Source organism: Streptopelia decaocto (assembly GCF_964273445.1).
Source record: "Streptopelia decaocto genome assembly, chromosome: 2".
Lineage (NCBI taxonomy): Eukaryota > Metazoa > Chordata > Aves > Columbiformes > Columbidae > Streptopelia > Streptopelia decaocto.
Window position 1 is genome coordinate 14,798,258 of NC_138655.1, and position 17,519 is coordinate 14,815,776.

At 42.3% G+C, this 17,519-nt stretch overlaps 1 protein-coding gene across 1 annotated transcript in view; it reads left to right on the forward strand.

Moving 5' to 3' along the window:
* Window positions 1-4,739: 4,739 nt before the first annotated feature.
* The window catches only part of ENPP2 (ectonucleotide pyrophosphatase/phosphodiesterase 2), a gene marked incomplete at its 5' end in the record, with an annotated part of 55,187 nt that continues 42,407 nt past the window's right edge, over window positions 4,740-17,519 (forward strand). The window contains 9 exon segments of the mRNA XM_082046026.1: window positions 4,740-4,853; window positions 4,855-4,896; window positions 4,898-4,930; window positions 5,228-5,330; window positions 11,165-11,320; window positions 13,472-13,597; window positions 15,579-15,639; window positions 16,228-16,325; window positions 16,810-16,889. Coding sequence (XP_081902152.1) covers window positions 4,740-4,853; window positions 4,855-4,896; window positions 4,898-4,930; window positions 5,228-5,330; window positions 11,165-11,320; window positions 13,472-13,597; window positions 15,579-15,639; window positions 16,228-16,325; window positions 16,810-16,889 — 813 coding nt within the window.

Below are 17,519 nucleotides of genomic sequence, written 5' to 3' on the forward strand. Positions count from 1 at the left end.
GCTGCAGCTCTCTCACCAAATCCACAGGCCTCATTTAGCCAACAAAGCTGCAACATCTGAGGTGTGGTATGGAAGAATTGTGCCCTTTTTTTTTCACCAAGCTGCCCACCGGGGTTTCAGTCCTCATCCCAGTGAGTATATGAATGTTTTGTGTGAGTAAAGCAGGGACTAGGGCTCAGGTCCTTGGCTGTGGTTCCTCTTCTCTCTCTAGGTAGGTAGATCATGTAGGTTCAGGTTCAGACAAGGGTGCACCCAACACATCTGTTTTTTGTGCAAGAAGTAGCTTGGTAACCATCTTGGGAGGGCACTTACGGGAGGTTGAGGCGAGGAGGGATGCGACGTACTTTGCTGGTCGACGTGCTTTGCCGTTCATACTCAGTGAGGTTTGGACTGGATCTGGGTGCTCACCTCTCAGTCCTGTGAACCCTGCAGGTGTTATGTAGGGTGCTCAGAAATGTTGATGGGCCTATAGGTGCCTAAGGCACCTGGTGCTTCAGGGCTGGGCTGCAGCAAACTGCAATTTTGAAGACTTTAGTTTGTCGGTGATTGTCCCTGAGGGTCTGGCACTCCTTTATGGAACTTTCTGGCCAAGAAAGTCATCGTCAGCACACTCCTCCAGTGCACCAGGCACTACGGTTTGCATACCTTTCCCCTCGGGGTGGTGATGAGCAGACAGATAATTGGTGACTGTTCCTCAAGCCTCAAGGTGCAGTTGGGTGTTTTTTTGAGGCACTGTGGTGAGAAGGGTGTACTTCCATGGGCACAGCCTGGTTTGTGTGTAGCAGTGGGCATGGTGGTGCAGCTCCTCAGCAGCTGCTCCTGTGGCCCTGCCAGGTAAATAATCTTCTTGGCAAAATGCAGCTTTTTTGTGTGTAAGAACAAAAGATACTTGCAGAAGCTGCTGCAACTCCCACAACATGCCCTAACGACCAAGGAAGGGACAATCTGACCCATGCCTATGCTAAGAGCTTCTATTCCTCTCTGTCCTGCCTGCCCCTTTAATGCATCCGTTCAGATATTTGTGCCCTACCATTTATGATCAGATTGTAACATTTTTGTTTCCAAGCCAGCTTGCCAGCCATTTCAAATCTATCACTTGCTGGAGTGTTTTGCCTCCATCAGGACTTTCCAGTGACCCTATTTTGGGTCTTCAGTGGTATTCTTACAAGCTGAACAGATATATCCTTCAGCAACTCTTGTGTACTTTGTCTTGCATACCCAGGCTGTGCAATCATGTTTCTGGGCTCCTGTATGTGGCTGTAACTTGGAACCTGGGCTGATCTCTGCTGAGAGAACTGCTCATCGCAGGTCATCACCCTCCTGCACTGACTCTTACTTGTCTTGCCTGTCTTTTTGTCATCAGACTGCTGACCCTGGCTGGCTTTGCTGTTCTTTTGCTGCTCCTTTGCTGTTCTTTCCCTCACGCACTCGCCTTCCCTTCCATCTCCGTCTTGTTTATTAGCCATGGCTGTGGCTGAGTGCCAAAGATAGTTGGTTTTGATCTTTAAAGTCCTATAAAAATACGGTCTAAAGTCCTTTATACACAGGAATCAGCTCTTCTTATTATATTGTGCCTCTTTGGTTTTGCTAAAAAGCGCCAGGGTGTTTTCAGAGAGGTACCCATGTTCACTTTGGCTGCTGGAAGCTTATTTGGATTCACAGTGCCTGTATCTGCAGAGACTTGATGTGGACACTGCTTGGATTTCCATAGTTCATCAAAAGGTTTTGTTCTTTGAAATTGCTGTTTTGTGTACCCAAATTACTGGTTTTCGTACCCAAATTACTGTTTTTCTTGGCCACAACTACATGTGGAAGCTGTGTTTGGTGGAGTGAGAGCTCTGGGACGCTTTGGGGAAGTCCTGCACCTTTCTGGCCCTCACACTGCTGTCAAGCACACTGGAAGCTTTGAGCCCGGCCCCCAGTCACCCCATGTGTTTGCATCCAGCAGTGCCAGTCAGAGCTACGGGCTCTGACTAAAAAGGCTCATTTCTTTAGAGCCCTCTCCATCCCAGAACTCTGACTCAGCCAATACACTTGATTTCTCTGCTTTTTCTTTTCTCATGAGGAAAACTGCTAAAGAAAAATCAGTTTTATATAAGACTGTAAATATTGCCTTTCTTATATTAACTCTGTGGAACAGCAGAACAGGAATGCTTGTAACTGTGGAAATGTCACTGTATGAACTTCTCTTTTAAAGTGGCACCTAGTGGCTCTTTGGATGTTTTGCAACCCGAGTAAAATAATCAGTATGATCATATAAGCCATAAAAGCCAAAGGCTAATTCTTATGCACAATAATTGATAAAGAGGCATTTTATATTCTTTTGAGCTCGATAAAATTCCTTTTTAATGTGTTTCATTTAAGCCCTAAAACTTGCACTGAACTGCTACATTCTTGGGCCAGGAATACATTATTTCAACTTTAGTCTTTCGTATTCTGATGAGCAAAATAGCAATTAATTGCTAAAAAAGTTAATTGCCAGTGACCCAGCAGTGCAATTTTTCATGAACAAAATCATTAGACCTTGTTTATGTTAATGAGTTCATCTTGCATTCTAGGGTGGCTTCAGGCAGAGTTCTTGTGACAAAAAGTTGGTTGTGCATCTGAGTTTGTGGTCAGTTCAGAGCTACTGGGAAATGTGTCTTACATAACACATATGAAAAAGATTAGCAGTTTCAGAGTTGCCATCATCTGTAGTTTGAAAGGGGATTACAAAGGAGGTTAATTAATATAATAAAGCATGGACCAGGAAACACAAAATGAGCTCCTCCATCAATGTGAAATAATGCAGTTTACAAACTCCAGAGAGGTTAGTTGAATGGAAAAATGAAATACGTCTTTTTAGATCTGTTGAAGTCATCTACGTTGCTGTATTTTTCAGTATTGTTTGTTGCTTTATTTTTCTGAGTGGCCATTTTTAAATTAGGTAGGAACTTTCAAAAGAACTGAGCACCTGTGTGTTAGGATGATATACGGGAACAGCAAAGGCTCAGCATCTCTGAAAATGAGGCTGGACATATTGGTTTGGACACTCAGAACTGGTCACCAGATTTGAAAATTCAGTCGTGTTTTGCTTTTGGTCACTCAGTATCCCGAGGGTTCCAGGCTGGAGGAGAGCTCGGGGCTGCTGATTCCCATGTTTTGCCCATCAGTTCCTGAACTTCACTAGCCAAGACAGATAGGCAACAGTCCTTTTGTTTGTGACACCTTTGTTTTCCCTTCTGCTGCTGTCACACACTGCTATACTTACCCAGTGCTTGGGGGTGAAGTTGTTCAACCACATGATATAGCAGAGACTAAAGATGAAGAATTTTATAGGAACAGCTGGTAAAAATTGTCGTGATCACTATTCTCTACACCTCTGGTCACACATTTTTTTCTAGGAAAATATTGCCTGTTGCAACCTATTTCATTTTCAACCCAGCTAGTGAAGAAGTGAACATTAGAAGATGGGTCTTGACTTCATAGTGCCCTGGTCATTACAAGGGAGAGGAATTAGATGTCCTGGTGCAGCTAAGATACAGGTCTTCTCAGGCTAATTACATTTCCCTGGGGCTTGCAGCGCAAAGATGCAGCTGCACAATGGGGCCACTTTTGGTTAAGAAACTGCATAAAAAAGGATCAGCTCCTAGCAAAGGCTGGCAGGCAGAGAAGATGTGGGTAGAAAAGCTGTTTAGCCTCTGCCCTGTAAAGCTACAGGGTGGGGAAGGAGAGATATTGAAGCAGGTAAAAGGTATCTCTAAACGAAGCTCAAAATTGTACACATCTAATTTTGCAAGATAGTTTAAAGAAAACTGTACTCTCTTTCTTAATGCCAGTATAGAATATGGGACAGGTCCCAAGGGAAGCTCAGTCCATCCGAGGTCTTACGAACTTTGACTCTGTTCCTTTAAATGTAATTGTTTGTAAACACTTTAATGAAAGAAGCTTTCATCAGAGAAAAAAAATGGCAAACTATACTGGTAAAAAATTCGCCTTGGCAAATAATATTTAAGCCGCTGATTTGCACCCTAATTCCGGTCAGCATTATCATTTGCTTTGTAAATATAAGCGTTTATTCAAGCAGCCAAGCTTTCTGTTGTTGTTGATGAAAATGGGAAAATGTGGGGCAGAGGGACCGTGTCACTTCCCTTCCTTTCTGGAAGTCTGCGGTTTCCAGCTACTCAGATAAAACTGCTCTCCTTTCCATCGATCTGAGTCTTGCACCGTCACAGCACTGCGGGAGAGCTGCGTTGAAAAATAACCCCCCGCTCCAAAATGTCCCCAGTTTTGCGGGGGGGACTCTGCTCCGTGACCCAGTTTAGAAACTTCAGGAGCGAACTGGGCGAATGAGCCGGGTGCCCGGGCTCCCCAAATCCGCCCGGGCTCCCCAGACCCCCCGTCCCCGGCAGGGTCAGCAGCTGCGGCCGCCTTGTCGCCCCGTGCGCCGATCGCACCGCCCGCAGCGCCGGGTGACACGGGAGGATGGCATCGCGATTTGCATTTTGCAGCTCCGAGTGAGCTTCCCCCTCCTTCTCTGAGCCAGATGGACACGCATTTGGTTTCTCTTTTAACCATGTTACTTTTGCGAGGAGAATAAAGGAGCAGGAGCAGCTCTTGGCCGCGGCAGCAGGAGCCAGCCCGGCTCTGCCAGAGGAAACCACATAAAAGCGGGTGTGTGTGTTTGGGGGGAGGGCGCAGCGAGGGGATGATGCCTGGAGCTTCTTGCAGTCGGAGCTGTGATTTGTGAGTGAAACATGATGAAATCACCCCCTGGACAAATCACACGAGCCTGTCAACCTCACCAGGTGGGATTACTTGTAGCTAATAGCCCGAACTCCCAGAGCAAACAGAGCCCTGCGCTCACTATAAAGAAAAGGGGACGGTGCCGCTCCGGTTTCTCGCCAGTTCTCTAGTTATGGCTCACAAGGGCTGCGGCCACTCGCACCAGGTAGGGGAGGAGAGGAGCGTGTTTGCTTTTAGAGGAGGAGTAGCCCGTCGTCCTACAAAAAAAAAAAAAAAAAGGAGCGTTTCAGCTTCAGAAAGAGATGTTTTATTCATAAACCCCTTCTGGTTTGTGTTACTCTCCAACGGTGACGCTGTCAGCTGCTGCTTCAGTGATGGGAACTGCAGGGCTGGGGAGCTCGAATGTACAGAGGAACATCTCTGCCCCTTTAATCGTAATGCTCGTAGCTCCAAAGTCCTGCTTTTTGCCCAGTTTGCTCACTTTGCTGTTTTACTTTTGCAGGTTATATCTTTATTTGCTTTTGCCTTTGGAGTAAATGTCTGCATGGGATTTACAACACATCGATTTAGGAGATCTGAAGAATGGGATGAGGGTCCGGTATCAGGTACAGTAACAGACATGAATTGTACATCGCAATACCCTTGTGCTATATACTGTGGTTAGAAACCACTCTTGCTCTGAAACAGTAGTTTGCTTGTTCCTTTTCCCTCTAGGATATAGGGAAGAATAAATAACTCGCCGAGCCTGAGTCAGTTGACCTTTGGGACTCACCTATAGGTCTCCTATTTACTTAAACTTTTGCTCTGTGTGCATGTGACTACGGAAAATCTAGCTTATTTTAGGACTGAGCACTGTCAGTCTCACAGAGACCGATCTCATCACCTCCTCCGTAGCATTTACTGTTTTGTGCTCTGCACAGTTTCCTTCTAGAGCTAAGAGAAACTCCCCGATGGGTTTAAGGGTACTGGTTTTATTTTGGTAGCTATTAAAGTGGTTTCTGGAAACTTGATTAATGCTTTCAAGAGGCACTGGTGAGAAAAGCTTTCGGGATTTCTGTGGCTCCTGAGGTCATGCTGGTTTGTGAACAGTAGACGGCAGACAGCTGACGGCGGAGAGGGCCGGGGGGAGCGGAGCGGAGCGGAGCAGGTGTTCGCACAGATGTGCTGTCACCCAGTCGTCTGGTTTTCTTTCGCCTCCTACTTATTTCTTTGGAGGAAAGCAAGAACATGCCACAGGACGGACTGTTGTTTGTGTTCTGGGGCTGTATAGGGTTTTGTGAGCTCAGGCATAGTTCAAGCGGAAAAATATATGAAATGGAAAACTGGTCTTTTTTTTTTTTTTTTTTTTAAAGAAAAAAAAGTAGGCTTGACTTGTGTCTCTGTTCTTTCATTTGGCAGGAGAAAGGAAGCCTGTAGTCATTGGCTTAGGGCTGGTTAATGTAACTGCAGTGAAATGGTTTCATTTGCAATACCCATTTGTAATGATAGGTTATGAATTTTAATTCTAAATTTGTTTACCAGGGCCTGAGTTTGTTGTGTTCCTGGAAACAAATCTGTGTCCCTCTCTCCCTGTCTTTCACAGGAATTGGTGGTCACTGGGCAGAGGCATTTTAGGTAGCCAAAATGATAGCGGCTGTTGCTTTTTGATCTATATACAACAGTAAAAAAAAAAAAAATTGATTGAAAACCAAATACATTTATATTTTTATCTTGTAGTGTGTTGACTGCAGAGCAGTTGCGTAGTGTGTGTAATAGTGACGTGAAGGATTTGCGTTTCATGTATTCCAACACCTGCCTGCCAGGTGCTTTGTTTTCACTGGTGACCATCTCGGCTTTAGGGCAGGGCTGCTGGGACAGTTTTTACTGGAGTCCCAAACGTCTGATATTGGGGACCCATTGCAGGCCACCAGTGCCAGCTCTGCTGAGCCAACCAGCAACATTCAACACTGCCAGGGCTGGGATCAGTAGCTGTTTCCAATAGCAGGAGGCTTGGCTTAGCTCAGCATTCCAGGAAAATAGAGAGAAATACAGGATCGCTTGCAAGAGGGCAGAAAATGGGGTAGTTTTGGTAGTCTACTGAGAATTTGCTTACAAGTGGGACTGGACCAGCACCTGGCACTGAAGTAGTCCAGTCCACAGTGTAACAACAGAAAAGTAAAGAAGGGTTTGTCCTTTCTGTGTTTATGCAGCTTCGTTACTTTTATTGTAGTTTAAAAAAAAAAAAGGGTGTGATAGCAAAGGATAAAGTATTATAGTCACATTAGTCTAAAGGAGAGAGTAAAAGTACTAAAAGTACCGTGATCAAAGAAATTATTTAAGCTTTCCTGATTGCACAGCTTCATGAGAAATCCAGTGCAATCAAATATTCAGAATAAAGGATTGGTATAAATGGTTTTTTAACTTCACTCTGCCTCTTGGCTTATTTATTTCCAAGTTTCTTCATGTTTAGAGTTAATTATTTTGGACTGACAAAACACTCTCTTTACCAACCATTATTGTATAGACCAATTTGTTATTTCTCCAGAGGTATGCCAGGATTGTAAGAAAATTCAGTTTTCATCTAGCATACAGCTCTTCTTTGAGTCAAACCCAATGTGAGTCTTTTTTCCTAGTCCCTTATAAATGCAAGTCACATAACTACCGTAGTGCCTAAAACACATCTTGTTCTTTTTACAGTGTACAGGTACATAAGCCTCTATAGATTTGAGATGTTTAATATTTGTACCTAACAAATTATTTTGTTGAAATACTTTTTTTACTTAAAATTTCTGAAAGACTTTAGAGAACCAAGGCTCCTGTTTCTTCATAACTTTGCCTCTGTAACTTATTTGCTTTATGAGCTTTGTAGACACCTTTGAAATCACTTTCATGGAAAATGGCCTTAGTAGTCTCTTGAAGCATGTTCCTTGGACATGATAGGCTGATAGCTTAAATTTTGGAAGGAGAAACACTAAAGCTTTTCTGTCCCTTGTCTCACTGGATTTTCAAGGATGTCATTAAAACTGGGGTCATATCTTTCTTGTATTGGAACAGTCAGGATATATTTTTTACTTTGTGATGTTTCATGGAAATTTTATTCATGGCAATAACATTCTGCAAAAATGAAATGCAAGTTTATAATATGAATGTTATCTAGCAAAACTGGTGTTCCAGGTGTTTTCTGTAGGTATTTGGTTGATCCATATAATTTCCATATAGGATCTACAGGATCCAAAATGGCAAATCCTTACCAGGTAGTCTCCTTCCTGTAATGACTGTGTAAGAATGTTCATACTCTGTAACCCTATGACTGAAGTACTACTGGAAGTAAATGGATTTAATTTTTTTTTTTAAATATTGTAATCATATAGAATCAGAGCAAGTAGTCTGATATAGCACTTTCCAAGGTAAATGTAACACATTTAAAATGGAAATGTAAAAACCTCCATGCACTGAGTTGGGAAGGCACTATTGCCCTATGTAACTTTTCTCTCTAAGCTATGACGTAAGACAATCCTCAAATGGTTGTTTTGAGCTTAGGTGGCAAAAAGTGCATGGAATGTGGAATGTGAAAAGCTTTATATATTAAACAAAGAGAGGAGGATCTTCATTTTGAGGTCCTTCTGCCTGCTGCATGGTCTGATTGCATGAGCTGTGGAATGATGCAGAAATTTTGAAAAGGTTTTTGAAATTGCATATATTTGTTCTGTACAGGGTTTCTGTTCGTTTGAAAATGCTCGCCAGGGACTGAGCTCCTTATGATATATTTTCAAACTATTCTGCATGCACCAATACCCATGTCATGGCATTGTGCACGACCTGAAAATCATGGTCTGGCTGTAAAGGCAAGGTCAAGCTGATAAACAAAGAATGATCTTAATGTTTTCGGAGATCAGAGGAATTAAACCAACTCCTTCTACGTGTTGCTTTATGGAAAGTGTCCTACACTGACTGAGGAGGTGTGACTTGAATTTGCTAAGTAATTTGGGGTAATTCATCACATCAGTAGTAAAGCGGTTGTCAAGAGATGTAAACAAGTAACAGACAAGGTAGCTAGGCTACACCTTTCTTATGAAATGGAAATCCTACTTGCAGTTACAGAAGATGGAGCTAGAGGGGACTTTGAACAGCTATGTAGACCGTCTCTATATCCCAAGACACAGTCAGCTATCACTGAAGTGCTCCTGACAGATCTTGGTCTAACCTGTCCTTCCAAATCTCCAAGGCGAGATTTCACAGCCTGTGGGCAATTTGTTCCAGTGGTTTCCTGATAAATGAGCTGCTCTTTACAGCAGTTACGCATTCCTTGAGCTGCAGTTGACTTTGTCCTTTATGTAATCTGCAGTCAGATTTACACCTTCTCTTTCCTAAATGCATATTGACATGTGATTTTTTTAACTTTCTGAAATGACGTCCCTCTCATCCCTTTGAAATGAAGAGGGCAATGCCAGTGTGAGGGACAGGTAGTGTATGCACTAGTATGTAATGCCTTTGAGGCCACAGTACTTTTGATTTGCAGCTTACTGGATCTGTGATTCCATATTACCTAGCTTCCAAAAGAAAAGTTGTAGAAGAGGTTAAATAACATGGAAATATTTTTTTAGTAACAGATTTTCAGAAGCATTTGACAGGAAGCAGCTGTCATTAAGAATAAGGAACAAGACTTTATCTATCTGAATATCTGAGTGTCAGCATGCTTTGAAACACTTTTCATGTGATTAATTTCTAACATAGCTTTTTGACCTATTTATGTGAGCAAAGAAAAGACTGATCTGTGTGTTGCCAGCATAGATACATGACCTTTAGCTCCTTAGAACTCCAGATGGCCAAAATATTGATGACTCATTAAGAGCATGCTTGCAGGGTATGTACCTGGAGGCTCTGACTTCACAGTGTGTATGACGTTACTTGCTCTGAGAATTACTGACCTGACTGAAGAAAACACAAAGGCAGAGAGAGAGAGACACAGTTGTCTACTACTACGTTTTCTAGAAGTCATACACATGTGCATTGCCACTGCCATGATCCATGACTGCAGCCATGGTAGGTTTGTTTTTCTTGCTTATTATCTTGCTGTAGGGTTGATTTGCTGCCAGGTTTGCTCCCTGTAGTAGTTTATATTGGTGTCCAACCAGTGCCAGTGCCACTCCAAGGGCAGTGATGGAGTAGTAGTGCTGGGGATGGGAGCTGATGGGACATCAGCTACTACAAGGTCACCTCCAAACTCTCCCTTCATCTTCTTTTCCATCCATTCTCACAGTGTTGGGATAATGCCATCTTGTTTGCGAAGAGATTTCCCCTCGGTTTATGTGGAGACTAAGCTTTCAGCTATGTAAAAGATTCGGGGAAAAATATGTAAGAGAAGAACAGAGCAACTGTTTCCCAAAAATGCCATTGCATCAATCCTCTTAAAATCATACTGCTAATCATGGTTTGCCAAAACCAAACCATGGTTTAAAAGAAAACAAACCCCAAGACAATTTCAAAGACATAATTTCAATAGGTCTCTCCAGGAACAGAAGGCATTGTGAAATTTTCCTTGGAATACCTCTGTTTTTAAAGAATAACATACAGTTGTTATTTTATTTCATAAAATACAATTAACCCTAGAGAGTAGCATACAATTTTCCTACTTCATATTAGATGCTATGTAGGATTGTCTTATAGGAAAAGTATATAGAATATATAAAATGCTAAGTCTTGAGAAAAAAGCAGAGAAGTACATATCAGCTTTGACAGTAAGGGCCCTACTAATAAACAGATTGATGTCTAATACTTTATTAATGGTTTTCAGTCTGGCAGTCCTCAATTTAGTTTTACACATCAAGTATATTGATTTCTTACATAAGTCTATATTTTCTTAATATTTTATAATTGAATACTCTGCAGAAGCCCACCAAAAAGCCTTGCTTCGCTTCTCCGTTAGTTTATAGTTTTCTTTCACACTTGACATTGATTTGGCGCCTTCCAGAATACCAAACCAAGTTCTGCTGACTGCATGTAGATTAATTGCCGTCCTTTCCTATGCAAACTGCCCAGCCAGCCATGAAAATGTCACTTGGTTTTTCTGAAAACAAAAGCCTACTTCTGAGGAATAGCTGCAGCCCCTGGAGTGGGGCCTTGGAGATTTCAGTACTTTTCTACTAATGATTGCTTGATTGTTACAGAGGTAAAGCCAGGGCTATTTCTTTTCAGAACATTATCAGGGCTTCTTCCTCCTTTCCACCTCCCTGCCTTTTTTTTTTTTTTAATTCCCCAAAAGAGCAACCTTTTTCAAATTTGTTCTTTTTTTCTGTTTGTTTGGTTTTGTTACTTCAAGCAACCCTTCTCCTCTCCCTGCTCTCTTCCCTTTCCCATAGCAGGCACCTGAGGTCTCACTCATCCGAGTGGCTCAGGGCTGAGCCGCCCATCCCACCGCTGCCAGCCTAACAGATGTTGCCCTGTTTCTTGTTCCACACAGTCCTGTCAGATTCCCCCTGGATCAGCACCTCTGGCTCCTGCAAAAACAGATGCTTTGAACTTCAAGAGGCAGAGCCTCCTGGCTGCCGCTGTGACAACCTGTGCAAGAGCTACAACAGCTGCTGCTTCGACTTTGATGAGCTGTGCTTAAAGACAGGTATGATGGGTCTCCTGTCTCACACCACCAGGCACTGCTGATACCTGGTTCACGCCAGGGGTCAGAATCTGCCTGATAAACCAGTGTTCCCTCTCCTCCTCACCTCACCTTGCCTTGCCGGGCAGGCTCAGCTCAGCCCAAAATGCAGCCCATGTTTCCTTGGGAGGAGCAATAGGGATAGGCAGCTCTCGCTCCTCACTGCTGGGCTTGGGCTATGGTTTCCAGGGCAGAAAAAGCAGATTATTATTCATATTACATGAAAAGTAGATATTTGATACTCAATTAAAAGCAATAATCAGTGTTCAGGCACCAGTCTGACCACCAGGTTACAGTGAGAAAAGCAGTGGTAAAGGTTGGAGATTGGTCAGTCTGGGTCAACCACCCTTTTTTTCTCCCAAGTGATAACTTCATATTGGAGCAATTCTTGCTCACTTGTGGGCTGTGCATTGCAGTTTCTCATGAAGGTGCCTTGGAAGTGAGGAGTGTTTCAAGTGATGTGGGTCCTCTTGGAGCAAGCCGGAGGTGACAGGCCGGGCTTGTTACCCTTGCCCCAGACTCTGATTTCCAGATGCCAAAATGCTTATAACATACAGGTAAAAACGTTTGACTTCAGTTCATTGAACCCTGGGGAATGGAAATACAGAACTGGGTTCATTTTCTTCTTTTTTTTTTTTTTTTTTTTTTTTTCATGAGTCATAGGCAAGGAAAACTTCAAAGCCAGCCATGAGTTATGTTTCACTTCTTAGCATAGTGCATTTAAATTATTAGTTGTACCCATCTCCTTGAATGTTTGCACAGTGGTCAGAGTTGACACAGGTGCCTTCTACTTTTGCCATTAAACATTTCATTGATTTATCAAAGAATCACACTTACTAAGCAGCCAATAGAGAAGTCTAGTGGTTAAAAATATCGTTACCCATGGATGTGCCATGCTTGAGAGTCCTGACTTCTCCAGTTCTATTGTAATGATATTATTTTAATAACTTGGTACCAAAAAATGGTGAGCTAATCCAGTATGAAAAACTACTTTGGTTCCAGGCCGAAAACTTCTGCATTTTAGGCTGATGCTGGTTTGCTCCTGATGTAAATAACTGTAGAATGAGATGTTCTTCTTGGAGACTTTCAGCACAACACAAGATGTTTGCTACCAAAGGGTAGATTTTCAGTTCCTCAGCCTCCTATGTGCAGTGCACCATGACCACATATGTGTATGGACACCTGCATAGCTCTTGGGACTGTTGTGTGAATTGTCATGTGTTCCCATTGGCATTTATTAAGGCAACTATCACATGTACAGTCTGTAAAAATTACATATTTATAAAACAAAAAAAAAAAAACAAATGAGAAAGGAGAAAAGGGGGTAAAAGGCATTGCTCTGATGTGATGTGTTTTTACTGGGTGCATGTTCTCAGAAGTTGTTTTTAAAGTTTCTAGTTGGCTGGGCCAGGATGTGGAAAACCATACGCTTACATCCTTAGGCCCTATTCTAAACTACAGCAATGTAGTACCCCTGAGAGAGCACCCTTATTTAGTCAGGCCCTTAGATCCTAATTTCATTCACAAGATGAGAAGAGCTGGAGTGTTTTAAGGCATCTGTGCCATGCTCTTCCTTGAAGAACAGCTCTTGTTCTCATAACTTTGCAGTTGGTGCTGAATCTCACCCTGTGGGTGAGGAACTGGTGGGAGTTAAGCATCAATTTGCATCCACATAGTCTCTTTTCAACTCTCTCTTATTTCCTACAGATTGAATTTGAGGACTTAAGTAGTTGGGAATTGAAGAATGGATTACCTAAGAAACACCAGAATTCTTAGTTTGTGCTTCAGGCTCCACTATTTATCTGTCAAGATCCTTTCTTGTCTCCTCCTTTCCACTTCTTCTGGCACTGAGGTTGTACAAAGCCTGGAGCACAGCACCTGAGGGTAGCAGAAGCACTTGTGTGTGGGTGGAGGAGCCCTCCTGCACTTGCGGGACACAGGAGTCCTTTTTGTTTCTGGTTGACATGCCTACTTCAGAGGTCTTGAAATCACTAAAATGGGGCCATAAACTTTACATCCAACTTTAACGACTAGAGTGTTGTCATTATGGCTTGAGTGAGTACTTTTTGTTTTGATTATAATCTCTCATTCTTGCTTACCTTGTGCATATTTTAGCTCGAGGCTGGGAATGTACCAAAGATCGCTGTGGAGAAACCAGGAATGATGACAATGCTTGTCACTGCTCTGAAGACTGCTTAAGTAGAGGAGATTGTTGTACTAATTACCAAGTCGTTTGCAAAGGTACGGCTTTGGTCTTTCTACCTCTTATCTTTCCAAACCCGACAGAAGGCAGCCCTGTGGGTAAAGAGTTTTCTTCTACAGGAGGAACCCTCTCCTTGGTTTGCTCTAATTTTTCAGAAGAGGGGGGGAAGAATGGGGAATAGCATTTGTAATTTTTGGGGCACTAGCAGAAGTGAATACTTCTAATTTTTTGATGGCAGAAGGATATTGTCTTTGCCTGTAGAGATACTGATAGAAAGAGAAGAGGCATAGGTGGATAAAGAAGAGTTTAAAGTGAAATACAAAACTGTTCAGATGCATTTGTCTGCATCCCAGGGAAAGCAGGGAAATCTGATGGTTTCAGAATGGAGCATTCCTAGATATGTTATCTCTGCCGCAAAGACCTGTCCCCACCCCCACCACAGAAGCTGCTGTTCAAACTACTTGGCCTAATATCTGTAGGCTTTGTTTCTCATGGGAGGAGTAGCGAGAACGGCCTTCGGATGACCATGTCACCTTCTAGGCACACCATGGCTGCTGTACAGCTGGCACTGGTTGGTGGGCGAATGTGCTGTGAAGGCTTAATTTTCATCTTCTGTCCTGATCCTTTGGAGTGTGTCCTACCTTCTGTAATGTCTCCCATTCAGATAAAGTCTTCTGATGCTTGATAATGAGCTCTAAAGGTTCTCGCTTTCGTATCTTGGCTAGTTCTTATTTTTTTCATTGATTAACTTTACTGGTGGAAGGGTTAGAGTTTGAAATTTTTCTTCCACACCATTTTGACCAACTGTAAATGGTCAGAAAACTATAACAGTCCAGATCTATACACCGAAAATGGGCTTTTCTTCTTTACCTGAGTTGTCCTGTTAGGAATCCAAATAAAATATGTATCTTCCAGCAGGTCCCCACAGATTGTTCTTTCCCTTCCCAAAGAAACCCAAGGCTCAGACCACCTAAATACTGGTATAGCTTTGTTACTGCCTTTTTTTGTGAGCTTCCTCTTGCAAGGGTCAAAATAGATGAATTTACATGTCTCCAGCTTTAATATACATAATCTTTGTTTAATTGGCTAATAACCAATTATCTCAATGACCCTGGCACTCTGACAGGAGTAAGCCTTATGTGAGAACAGTGTTTCCTCTTTATTCGTGCATTTGCCTAGCTGAGGATTGTGTGTGTGTTTAGTTTTGCGTTGTGTTTTGTTTTGTTTTGTTTTCTTGGAAATTGTCCCTCCACCTCCTGTCATGGTCAGCTGGAATTGCTGCAGTACATGTTTCCTGCAGATCTTTTCTATGGTGCTTTTTGTTTTGTTCTTTTAATTGAACTGCAGTTCCTTTAATAGTGTCAGGTTCAGGAAGTGAGCCTCATTAGCTAATAATTTGTTTTTCAATTGACCTGTGAAAGTGCAAGTCATAAGCCACTCTATAGTCAGCATTCAGCAGTGAAAACCTTAAGAAAATAGTTGATTACATAAAGTAATTTTAACTAATCTGGCTCTGAAAGAGTATTAATGCTTTTTTTAGCTGTGTTTGAATTTCACCTGATCCATGAGCTGATCAGCTCTCTAAACAAGCTGGAAACTATTTAGGGTTGTTTTTCTTTCCTGGAATGAATTTTGTTTTGTGTCTTTAGCCAGCTGAATCAGCTCATGGAGACAGCAGAGCTGGTGGGGAAGGGGGTGGGAATTCACGGCCAGAAGCAGCACTACCACTGTGCCTAAAGCATTACTACTGTGTCCTGTGGTCAAAAGGATACTTTAAATTCTAGTTTTAAGAACTAGTCCTAGGAGTGCAGGTTTGGATGTTCTTGTTGAATGGAGTATAACCAGATAATTTGTTCAGCGTTGTGAAAAGACCTGTTCATTACTCATGGGAAGTAAGGCAAGACAGTCTATTAACTGGAACTAGACTTTCTTTTTTTGACACTTTCTGTGAAGCCTATAAATATGTCCACAGATTTTGTTGTTGTTGTTGTTGAAACTCCCATGTGACTTTTCTGGTAGGAGAAACCCACTGGGTGGATGATGACTGTGAAGAGATAAAGGCTCCTGAGTGTCCAGCAGGGTAAGTGTTTTACACACAACTGCAAAGTGCAACAAGGCCAATGGTCTGTGTCATTAGGATAGTCTGGAGGAGATAGGAGCCCCTACTTCTCTTGGTGACAGTGACAGCTGCTTACCCCCACAGCAGATGACTAACATTAAAAGCCCAGGTGTGTCCATCCAGGACACATCTCTGCCTGCTCAGTGTCAACTCTCAGTAGCATTAGGAAAAAAAAATGTAATGAAATAACCTGAAATACTGTCATCTTTACTATGTGAGAACGAGCTCTGATTCTCAGAGCACACTCAAAATGCCACATGCTTCTGTTTGCGGAGAGAGAAGGCCAGCTGCCACGAGACATGTGGTTTTTAACTACAGATTGTATGCTAGGGTGGGTACTCATGCATACTTATTTTACTTTGCCATCTACTTCTGTACAGACGACTTTTTGGGCTATATGCTTTTAGCTACTCAGGAAAGAAGTCTTCTATAGACATACAGCATATGCAGTAACTGTACTTTAGATTCTCTGGAGTCTCAGTGAGCAAGTGGAAATAAAACAAAATAAATTGAAATTTTGCCTTTCACACCTGCTGCTTTTGCCTTTAGCTTTGTTCGGCCTCCTTTGATTATCTTCTCTGTTGATGGTTTCCGCGCATCATATATGAAAAAAGGGAACAAGGTCATGCCCAATATTGAAAAACTGAGTGAGTATATCTCTTTTCTTACAATAAACAAAAGACAATCTCTTGCAGCCCAGTTGTTTTCAATGTTGATTGAGTAACAGAAGTCAGCGTATACGTGTTGACCCTCACATTTGTGTAGCTGTCTGAGGTTCTGCGGCCAAAGCTCATTGTGAAACTGTGGCTTTAGTATATTTGTCCCTTAAAATTAGCCTGCATTTTCTCATGTTGTTTTACTTAGCAAGATACTTCCAATGTCTCTGAAAGGAGGCTAGCTCAGAAAGAACACACTCTGTGGAAATGCAGCTGGTTCTGTAGTACTCTGGCTGCATTATTTCAGTTATTTGCTGTGAAGTACAAAGAGTGCACAAGTGGATTTACTACTGTCTTACAGGAAGGCCTACCAATGTTAAGCAGCAGAATGTTCATTTAAATCAGTTAAAATTTAACCAATTTCTTCTGAGAGCTTCACTTTCTAATGTTTGCTTTCCCTATCGATTTTTTTCAGGATCTTGCGGAACACATTCTCCTTACATGAGACCTGTCTATCCTACAAAAACCTTCCCCAACTTGTATACTCTTGCTACAGTAAGTCCCTGGGAAGGACTTTTTGATGATAAAATGTTGTATTGCAGTAGAAATGTGAGGGTTGTGGGAAGCAAGGGGTTTTTTTTGTTTGTTTTTGTGTTGTTTGTTTGTTTTGTTTTCTCTTTGGCCTGCAGTTATGTTAAGAATTTTCTTCAGTATTTTTAAGTCCTGAGATAAAGTGTATCTCACCACTATACACTGTGTTGTAGCTTTCCTGTTCTTTCTTATACCTGCTTTTGCAGCTATTTGTACTGCTGTGTAATTACAGGTGCCAGCTTTTCTAGGGGGAAAATAATAGCCCTGAAATCCTACTCAGAACACAACCAACAGTTGTTCCTTCAGTGGAGTAACCGTCTCCACTCTGGGATGCAAATGCTCCTGGGTGACAGTGACAGTGCTCTCAAAGCTGGGCCAAGGGACTTCCTACCTGCAGCTGCATTTTTTTTTTCTCCTCCTTTTTTTTGATTCCTGCCGCCTCTGAACACATGTTAAATGGGAGGAAAAAGGAAGGGACAGATAAACAAAGGATGGGAGAAGCCTGGGCGAAAGGGATAATACCAGAAACCTCTTACATTGCCTTTGCTGCTGGACAAATTGTGATATAAGGCCATAGCTTTGGGTGACTTGCCT